This window comes from Ixodes scapularis, unplaced genomic scaffold, assembly GCF_016920785.2.
Source record: "Ixodes scapularis isolate PalLabHiFi unplaced genomic scaffold, ASM1692078v2 PGA_scaffold9__187_contigs__length_104089568, whole genome shotgun sequence".
NCBI classification, from domain to species: Eukaryota; Metazoa; Arthropoda; class Arachnida; order Ixodida; family Ixodidae; genus Ixodes; species Ixodes scapularis.
Genome location: NW_024609884.1, coordinates 2665921 through 2676551, shown reverse-complemented (window position 1 = coordinate 2676551; position 10631 = coordinate 2665921). Strand labels below are relative to the sequence as shown.

At 48.8% G+C, this 10631-nt stretch overlaps 1 protein-coding gene across 1 annotated transcript; it reads left to right on the top strand.

Moving 5' to 3' along the window:
• The first annotated feature begins 174 nt into the window (after positions 1 to 174).
• On the top strand, positions 175 to 10216 carry LOC8050411 (E3 ubiquitin-protein ligase ZNRF2). The gene is made up of 4 exons (XM_029995426.3): positions 175 to 714; positions 4793 to 4888; positions 5945 to 6050; positions 9709 to 10216. Exons 1-4 carry the CDS (start codon positions 429 to 431, stop codon positions 9764 to 9766), a joined length of 546 nt encoding a protein of 181 aa, XP_029851286.1. The 5' UTR covers positions 175 to 428; the 3' UTR covers positions 9767 to 10216.
• The last annotated feature ends 415 nt before the right edge of the window (positions 10217 to 10631 follow it).

Sequence of the window (10631 nt, the reverse complement as noted above, 5' to 3'; positions counted from 1 at the left end):
CCGCGAAAATAAAGGGTTTTACAGTATCCCACATTGCCTGATGATCAGTTAGGGGGAGAATATTGGTCTTAGAAGGGCGGGAGGAATCATATGTTTGTCTTTATAGACGTAGGCTAGGTGGCGCAAGCTACCGCCCACTATAAAGGGTATAGCTAGTAACACTTATCCATTCGTAAGATTGAGTAAATTTTGGAACACAGCATCTGTCAGCTCTAGTGGCTCTGTGACGTAATCGGTTGCTTTTCGGCGGATGCCGCTCGAGCAGTTTGTGTGCATTTGTGTGCACCGAGCAAAATGGCGGTGGCAGCTGAGGGAAGCGGCGCGTAGTCGGGGTATGGGGGTTGCGAACCGAGCCTTGTGTCGTACAATGCACCTCCGACTGGCTGCGTGGGCGGCAGCACGCGAGCGCAGTGTCCGCTAGCCGCAACATGGGCGGTAAACAGAGCACGTCGTCGAGCGGCCGGCCGTCCCAGCCGGGAGCTGGCGACAGTCGAGCGGCGGCAGGCCCACTGGCATCCCTGCTGTCTCCGGTGTCGACGAGCAGCGGCGACCCCCGGCTACGTGCGCGTAGCCTGTCCAGCGTGCTCAGCATCCCGGCCCCCTCGCAGAGTCCCGAGTCGCCGGTCGAGTCGGGCTCCAGCACGCCGGACGGCACGCCGTTTGGACGTGTGTTCGCAGCCCACTCTCTGCCCGTGCACTTGGTCTCCTTCAACGGTGAGCCCTCCCCGAGTGCGCGGAACCCCGTCTCTCTCGTCCGCCTGCGGGTGTGCGACCTGCGAGACCTCTTCAGTGGGTCTCCGTCGGACCGCCTCTTGTGCCCGACTGGGCGACACGGTCGTGCATTGGGTTGCCGCAGTCTCCGTCGCTCGCGCCCTGCCTCTCGCTCTTGGCTTCGACCAGCCCAGAGAGGTCATGCATTGGCGGGTGATCCCAAAGTGACGCCAGGTGGCAGTGCTGCCAAGGCTAGGAAAAGGAAAACAGCCCTCCTTTAGCCGTCTGCTCCTCATTGGCGGAGAAGGGGTCACATGCGCCAAAGAAGTCTAAAGCACTTGCGGGGGAATGGCCTTGCGTAGCGCCGAGTTTGGGGCAAGGCATATGTTTCGTTTCACGTTCGTGAAATGGAGATCATACACTCCAGTATGATGAACAGAAAGTTTCTTGAACCTTTGGCCATGGTGCGCCATTAAGATATGTGTAATTGGAATGTTTTTATAATGTGAGAGGTGTTTCAAAAAAACCATGAACAAGTAGATGACGCTTTTGGGGGACAAGGCCACCGCCGGCACACATGCCAGACCAAAGTTGACTTGCAGAAGGTACACCTTACACTCTAGTTTGACAAGCAGGAAGCCTCTTTATACTGTGCCATTGCATTTGTTATAACACCAGCAATGGTTTAGAACACCGATGCAGCAAACGACGGGAGCAGACACCTTCCGCACCGTGGAAGACGCCGTCTCGGCAGTTCGGAAGGTGGGCGTCTCATGCAAGGTCGACGGTCGCTTCCTGCTATACGTGGAGCAACAAAAATTTGAAACCGTCGCGATGCTCTGCTCCGCAAGTGGAGCATATGCGGTTACTCAAGGGAAGAGGCTAGCCTGTGTTCAGTCAGTGGGTGCAATAATTCTATAAAGTTGACTGGGGCAGTGAAAAAATTTTTGTACTTTGTGTAATTCCCGCTTAAAATGAGTTGGTGACGTTTATAACCCATGAAATGCATTACGCCCGCTTCAGACGTGCCAACTTTCTCAGCAGTTTGGGGGTTGCTGGTGGGTCCCTAGATCGACACGAATTGCTGAGGTTGGGTCTGGCTCGAAACACTGAGCAACTCGAAGACGTTTGAGGTGGCAGCAGCCAATCAGGAACGCAATATTTTCACGTAATGCCCCGTGCCGGTGATGTTGACAACTAAAGACTTGGTTCCATTTTGAAATTGATCATTTTTGAAAATAAGCTGTTTCAAAAAGATGAGTTAGTATTCTCAATGCCATTTAAATGTATAAAAACATATTTATAGTGCATAACTGTGTCTCTAAATAGTGCAAGAAAAATTAAATTTAATGATGATGATGGCAAATCGTAGCAATTGGTTGGTGCGTGTGAACGCGGGCGGCCCGTGTTGCTGGTGTTGCAATGTGAAGTTGCTGGCAGAGATTGCCCCGTCTGAAGCTAGCCTTAGTCTTTCTCCTTGTGCAGTAGTAATCGCAAAAAATAATGAAAAAAATAAATAAAATGGGCAGTTTTCCTCTCAGCTTGCAGCCAGAACAACCGGCCACGTGATCTGGAGCCTATTATATGCCGCCAATGTTTGTCATAGCCACGTGCTGGGGTTGGCAAAGCACAGAACACGTGCTTAGTGCCAGACATTGTTAGGGTTCGGCTATTGTTGTCGTTGAAGCGATTGGGCACGAGGCACTACCCGGATGGTTGTCGAGCTATTGATTATGGCAAGTCCAAGTCCAGGGCTCATGCAATGCCCAGGTCCAATCTTTGAGCCGCATTCAGAAATTGTCACTGGGGGACACTGCGACCTCGAAACTATGTCATCAAGTTTTGCGAATGTGAGATTGCAAGAAAAAGCTAGCTTTATTCCTGAAATCGCACCGCAACAAAGAGGTTTCTTGGTCAATGGCATTGCATGCGAGTTTACCTGGGTCCCACTAGTGCCGTAAGCTCGCGGAAAGTGAAAAACATTCTAACTGAATATCGTTGCACCGCCCATTTAACGGTCTCTCGTGGGTTTATTAATATTGGAAATATTAAAGGCGTGTATGTGGGACCAGGGGCATCGGAAGTGCTTGGGGGATGAGGGAGGACTAATGAGGGGTGTGTTGCCATTAGGAAGAAATGGTGTGTTGCCATTAGGAAGAAATGTTCTGGGGCCTGTTTGATGCCACTGCGGGGGACTAAATCTGGGAGAAAAAGTCACTGCCCACTTCCCGGAAGTTGGCATTTTCATCTTTGCCTGACGAGAAAAGGCCCAGCTACTAATTTTAGTGATTATTGAACATTCATGTCATTTGTTCTCATCACCAGAGAATTCATTCTTTTCTTGAGCCATCAGCTGTCGTGGCCGCAGAAATTTCTGTGTACAGGCATTCAAGCAGAAACTATGTGTCGCACAGAAAAAGTGTAGACACCACCTGGGTCGATACCATAGTGTAAGATAGGTGCAGACACGCAGCACGGCGAACGCTGCGATGCAATCGACCAGATCCTATTTGTGCGTGCCCAGGTAGCGTGCCAGGGTAGCCTATTCCATTGTTGTTTCCGCCGGCTAGACAGCACAACTGAGGATATATGAAACAAACATACAAGGTGTCTGGTTGCCATGGCACCTGTGCTCCTGTGTTTTTCGCTTGGCGCATCTGCCCTGATCCCAGTGGACGCTGGCTTGAACACCGCGCCAGAGATCCCTTCGCTTCAATGCGTCCATGAAACTGTTCTTGTCCCCAGTGAGGTACTAAACAAGGGTAAATGATGAAGCCGTGTGTAAGCAACATGCGGCTCACCCAGAAAATGGCTTTAAAAAGAAGCACTCCCCTAGAGAAGCATGGGAAACCGGTCCCGTGACAAGCAACCACTAGCCGATTATCGAAGAGTCATTTGGGCTTGCGCCATGGTGAGGACTTTATCTGGCAGCTGCGATGCGTGCGGTGTCCACACCTATCTTGCACCGTGGTCCAAGCTAGAGACACCTATATAGAGAGGGGCAAATCCATTAACTTTTCATTTAGCAAAGAAAGTATTTAGTTTCAATAAGGAATTTTCTTGGTATCATCGGAAAAGACTAAATAAAACACTTGAAGGTGTGCACGCATTGAACCACGTCCCAAATAAGAAGCCGGCTTGAAAGCACGCCCGAGTTTTTGGTTCCCTATATGCCATGCAAGTTTGTCTGGTCTTTGCACACCTCATGCATTTGTTTAGCCCTGAAATGCGCCACATGCTTTTGTTTCCCCCCGACCTCAACCAATGACAAAGCTCGCTCCCTGTGCATCTCTATGTTGCCCTTTCATTGGCGTGTTCCTACCTGCATTCCGATGCGCCAGACACATTTTGGAGCACTTCCTCGGCGTATGGGTGAAACCGAGATGGTGCTTTCAAATGTGGTGTTTTTCAGAATGCAGTATTTAGTGGAAATCGGCTCACAGAAGTGCACGTTTTTGAGAAGTATCCAGGAACTCTCCACGCTCTACCCTAGCATTGGCATTGCACTTGGCATGTTCTCCTGCACACCTGTAAGAACTGCAGTGGCAAACAAACCTTTTTGGGCATGAAGTGCATTAAGAACAGGGTGACAGAGCACCGAGTCATGTCCCTTCCAGTGCTCAACATTGTTTTTATACTTTGCCACTTGTTTGACGGTGTCATTGACCCTAGTAATTTTGTGCTCGCAGGTGAGCCTGCACCTGCGATTCCCGAAATATTGCACAGTGGCCTCGCAGAGGCGGCTTTCGGTAACCCGCTCCAAAACTTTTGTGGAAACCAGAATGCGGACATGTTTCCAATGACCAAAGGGGAGGCGGCGCTTTCAAAAAGTGCTTAGGGGGGCGAAATGCTAAGTCTGCTATATAGCGCATAGTTTTTCCAGGAAACTTTGTGCCCCATAATTTGTGAAACACCCCTTGATGTGATCCCCATGAAGGAAAGGCAACCTAACTGAATGTATTGGGTGCACGATTTACGACCCTGGCCAATGAGAGTTAGTGAAGGTGTAAGGAGGCGGCCACGTGGCAGCGGGACACTTGTCGGGGCAAGGGGGGCATGGCGTGACGGCTCTCCCCCGCAGGCATCAAGTGCCCAGTCTGCTCCAAGTTTGTCCTGCCCGACGACGTGGAGTGCCACCTGGTGATGTGCTTGACCAAGCCCCGCATCAGCTACAATGGTGGGTACGGAGGGCTCACTTTGGGCCCCCAAGTTGCCAGGACTGCTAGCGTTTGGGACGCGGTTTGTGGCACTGATGTCTCTCGTGCAAAGGATCATGTGTACGGGGTTGGATCAAAAGCCTACGAGAGCCATCTTTGGACGGGAAGGACAAGTTGGCGTTTTGATGATGCTGCACCACCACGACTACAGAAAAGCAACTCCCGTTCACTGGGATGTACAAGTACCCTGCTCTGGTGTTAAGTTCACTTTGCCACTAAATCTGCACCTTTGGAGCAAAAATGCTTTTGAGTGGTGCCTTGGCACCATACTGTAGAGTTTTATGCAAATTTAATTAATTGGGTTTTGGACGTCATTGTTTCATTAAGGTGAGCACTTCCAAGCAGTCTGTAAACTTCTAATGTAAAGCCTAAAAGCTGGAATGTGCTGGTGGTGCGCTTAATTTCTCAGAATGGTAATTGGGTCCAGTTTTGGTCGCCGTGAGAGCGGGGTTTAATTTGCCTCTCGCAGAGCAAGCTAAGATATTGTTTGCAGATGGTTCGTCTGCTATCATGAGAGAAGAACAAGGTTTGTCTGCTCCGAAACATAATTTGTAGACGAAAACGGTACAAGAAAATGCCATACGTTATCTGCTAACGAATCTAAAAATAAGTAGATTGTCGGCCATGAACGAGTGTTGTGGCAAAGTGACATAGGCTAAGATCGTGACAGTTAATTCTTTGCTGGAGGCGGTTGACAGCCCATTCTTCTTTCACAAATCTTGAGTTCTGCTGCCGTAAACAACCTGACACTGACTCGTGGATGAAGGAGCACTCGGGACTAGCACATTGTAGGTATAAGACCTCTCACCATTTGTGTGTTGGTAAAAAGGTCTCACCAAAATATTGCCCAATCATGCACTTGGAAACAGATTAGAGATTTCTCATTGGTTGATGACATTCAGCTAGCAGAAAGCTGTGTCGCCGCGTCCAATCAGCAGTCAAGAAAGCTTTTGCTCTCCCCTTGACCGGAGCTTGGGTGTCCTGTGGCTGAAACCTTTGCATCTTGCCTGATGCAGATGATGTGCTTCTAGAAGACAAGGGTGAGTGCGTCATCTGCCTAGAGGAGCTGGCTACGGGTGACAACATTGCCCGCCTGCCCTGTCTCTGCATCTACCACAAGAGGTGAGTGAGGCTTTGGAGCCACACGGTCCCCTTTGCTAGAGCGTTGGAGTGAGAAACTCTGGGAGGCTCTTGGGGGGGGGGGTGCCTGCTGCTGCTCGGGTGACCGGGCCGAGCATGCGCGCACCCTCTTGGCTCTGGTTGGGGCTACAGGGTGTACTCTCACCCCACGTTACTGGATCAGTTGTCAAGCTTCCCAGAACTCCTGGCGCTCGCTATGCTATCGGCCCAGCCCATAGGAACAGAAGCGGTGGAAAATGATTCTATCGGAGTTTTTTATAGTAGACAGAAAACAAAATGTTTGCGCAAAAAGAGCGTCGATTGAAAACCGTCCTGTGGTGCCGCTAGTACCTGCTTGCACGTGGGCAACCGAGAAAGACCATTTTTGAACGACGCTCTTGCATGGAGCTTGTCAGCTAATAGACCTACGGTGTAGATGGGTAATGCAGCCAAGGAGTCAAATCGGCTACAGCCTCCGAGACGTTTGGCGCGTAAAGCTCTCCTCCGGTCCGTCCAAACACTTGCTTGCTCAGAAGAAGGGGCGTGTAGCGCTGCTTCTTTTACATACTGACAATCCGTCGGTCTTGTTCAACTTGTGCAACATGCGGAAGACTGGTGATGTGAAAATGTGGATGATAAGAGACAAAAAAAACGTGCAAGCGAGTTTTCGCTCCGCTAGCCTTACCCCTGTTGCGCAAGTGGTAACTTGAGGGCACCACTGCGCTTTCCACGTGCTGCGAGTCTTTTGAAAATTTAACGATTTGGTGGTTTTCAATGACGCTGAGCAAGTTTTTAATTGAAACCGTATGTTTATCTTCACTAGTTCACCCTTTGACAGTCGTCATCGTACGTGTACAGCAGTCATTACACATTTGAAAGTGCCCGTTTAAACGTGAAACTCCGCGCACAACGGGAAGTGCTGCTATTTGTTATGTCTCTAGCGAACTATGAACATAACGTTTGCACAGTGTTTCGATTTGCTGGGCTATTTATAGTTTCCAAATGAGATGCTTCGCGCACGTGATGCTCACTTCACTGGCTCTTCCGATTTAGACTTCCAACGCCTTTCGAAATTTAAATTCGGAGGATGAGAGCTCATTATCCGAAGGAGATGCTTTGTAAAGTACCTCCAGTTAGGAATCTGAAGCTGCTGGAATGTTACAAAAGGGGGTGCACTAAAATGAAACTGAGTGGAAGAAAGTTGACAACATCGCCTTCAATATTTTTATTTGATATTTCTAAACCTAAACAGCTTGAAAGCACTGTACGTCCTCCAGTTAGATAATTAAGAAAACACCTGCGCATTGACCCTTTATTTATACTATTTCTTTGGAAACAAAACCTGACCGCTGGGAAACATCTTTTGGGAAAATACAAAACTCGACCGTCAAATGGTTAAAAAGTTAGTAAACAAAGTTTAGTTAACCGACTTTTTGCGACAATTGGGAGCGTGCTACATCTGAAGGAGGCGCGCCGATCCGCCTTTGCAGCCACACAAACGACGGCGTTTGCGTTACGTCTGCCCGCTTGGGCCTTGACCCACCGCATCTTGGCCGCGTCTGCGCCTTCCCACGGCTGCATTTCTGGATCTCGATCCGGAGTAAAGGTTTGGCACCTTGACATTGGAAAGGGTATCCCTGTTCAGCGTTGCTCTGTGTGTGTTCTCAGGTCATTGGACCCGCAAAAGTTGCTCTGAGCACCAATTGTCCCAAATTGTAAGCGGCAGCGCCTGCAATACAGCTCCATGTTTTTCGTTTATCTGCTCTGGAACATGCCTCTTCAAAGCGTTTGTGTCTTTGACGGTCCGAAAATCACTGCAAGACGACATTCACCGGTGGGCGCGTTAAGTTCAGCACTCCTGTGCGCTCCAGCGGTTGGAGTGCACAGCTAAGCTAAACTACATTGTCTCACTTTCGGTGCGCAGTGGCAGAGCGTGCCCCGCGAGCTCTGTCATCTGATATGGTGCGTGGGAGCTTGAATGACTTGCCTTCTGGTACGATAAGGAATTTCTGCTCTTGCGCCTGCTTGGACATGCGGAATGACTTAGCAGCTTGCACGGTTGCTTAGTCGTCGTGGAAAAGAAAACACTGTTGGTGTTTTATTCCCACAACACCGGAACCGGGAACATTGAAAATGGGTGTCGGATGGTGCCTTGGTACGAAACAAGTGCCGCTGTTAAAAGGGTATTGAATAAAAACTTAAAATATACCTCTCACGTTTAGAAATAAGTTTAACATGATCAACTCTGTCTGCTAATGACAATTCCACGCTTGTATTTTGAACAGATGGCTATATTTTTCGTTCCAATGGACAACATTCCAGCAAGCGCTGAAAGATCAACCATCGTAGAGTGCGATGCATCACGGGAGATGTGACAACAGTTGTACCAGCACGGGCAAAGCTGTGACGGCTTGAAGCTGAGGTAGTTGGTTCATGCTTGTTAAAGTGCCAGCTGAACGTTTTAAGGACACACACACAGAGACGAACAGAACGAAACAGACGAAAGAAGGGGAAGAGTGGAAGACGAAGGTTCAGGTATAAAAGAAGAGGAAGAATCTGTTTTACGCAATATATAGACTAAAGAGAAAGAAGATTTCATTAAAATAGTTACTAGTCCAGCGGTGTGTCTGCCTTTTTTGTTTGTCCGTGTGTGTGTGTCCTTAAAACATTCACCTCGCACTTTAACAAACGGGCAAAGCTGCTTGGAGGCTGGCGTGGTTATGAGCTCCGCCACTTGGTGTCGTCAACGCATTACAAACTGGTCACTGTAGTTGCCCCTCCCCGCAGAAGTAATTGGCCGGAAGGGAAATCCAGTTCGACAGGGCTCGCATGCACGCTGCTTACAGTCATCCTTCCGCGGAGCGGCGCTGCTTTTAAGGTCGGAGTGACGTAATGACATTCAGTTTATTCCTTTTGCATGGTGTTTTGGTGTCATTTGGACCAAAAAGGTGGTGTCTGCGTGGTGCAGCCAGAACGTGGTTGACATTTTGACAGTAAAATAGGCGCTTTGGTTTCCTTTAACCCTTTATTGACGAGATATATAAAAAATTGCTTAAAACATTTGTTTTTAAAGATATTAATGTTTAACAAGATCAAATTAAAGAACAGAGCTGAAGTTAAAAAAAAGGTTGTAAGGTAAACTTGCAAGTTATAGCTTTGTTGCCTGTGGGCCACACCAGGCAAAAGGGGAGTCCCTTGCCTAACCTTTATGGATCACTATAAAATGTCAATACTATCTGCTGGGATTAAGATGATTGCGGCTGTTTTCACCAGCACGTGGAGGGTATGTGTTGTTAGTTTGCAGGTCTTGCGCAAGAGAAAGCACCGACTGTAACCTTGAACGTCTTGCATAACATTGTGTTCAGACAAGTTGACACTAGTTCGAAACTAAGATGAGCTGCTGCGTGCAATGTCTATGCGAAATGCTTCTGCTTGGAGCTGCACCGTGATGTCTCGTCGTACGCTTCCAATATATAGCTTACCTGCACAGGCTGGGTTAGTCTAGCCTTTGGGGCTTTGAAAAAAGAATCTGTAAAGCCGAAAAGAAAAGATATGGGGTGGCTCCTCCAGACAAGTGTGCCGGAGAAGGATGGTGTGTTTAGAGAGCACTGGAGACTGTGGCGCATCTGGAAGTGGCCAGCAGCTGGGACCTCTCGCGCAGGTGCATCGACGCCTGGTTTGAGGTGAACCGGTCGTGCCCCGAGCACCCCCTGGACTGACCCTGGGGCCACGTGCCTTTGTGCCTGGGGTGGGGCGCCGGCGGGAGGCCCCAGGAGGGCCGCTGTGATATTCTCGGCTGGCCGCCCGGGAGGGCCAGTCTCCCGCGGGCCTCGCCAGGCTGGGCCAGTGCGTCGGGCTTTCCCAGAGTGCAATCGAGTTCTGTTACTCCACCCGGAGTTATCTTAGTTTATGGGAGGACAGATGATATATTTACACGCTGGTTTCTCGCATTGTGTGTGCTTTCGAGCATCGGGGAATTTGTAAAGTTGGAAACCTTTCTACGATGCGCTTGGGTGGAAAGAAAAAACGCCAGTATAAATTGCTGCCATAGCAAATTGCAAGTAACTGCTTGTATAGCATGTGTGCGAATGTGGTTCCTTTTTGTTTCGTTGTTTTTTCGTACAAACACTATGAAAATAAAGATTATTGCGCATTTTTTTAAACTTTCACCGAGGTTATGCATTTGTTGTTGCGGTGTTTGGAAAACTGTTCAAGGTTTGAATGATCTCTTTTTGCGGCAGACACGGCTGTCTTTTGGCGCCGTCCTGGGGTTCCTTCGATTTCAACTCTGCTCCTCTTTGGCACTAAGCTCTCCACAGGTGTTGAGCCCATGAGTGTTCATGTGCCCAACGAATGTGAATGGCTTTGGAAATGTCATTAATTATGGCTGGTTTGCTCCAGTAGCTACATGCAATTAGAATTACTAGTGCAGCAAAAGTAATTACGATCACTGTAAACGACTTAATTTTTTTGCGGCTTTAATAACATGGCAAAAGATGGGAAATTAGGTAGCATACCAGCCTGATTCGCGAAATTACGTGCCCACGAAATATTTCCAAAAACCACACATCGCCAAATTTGCCA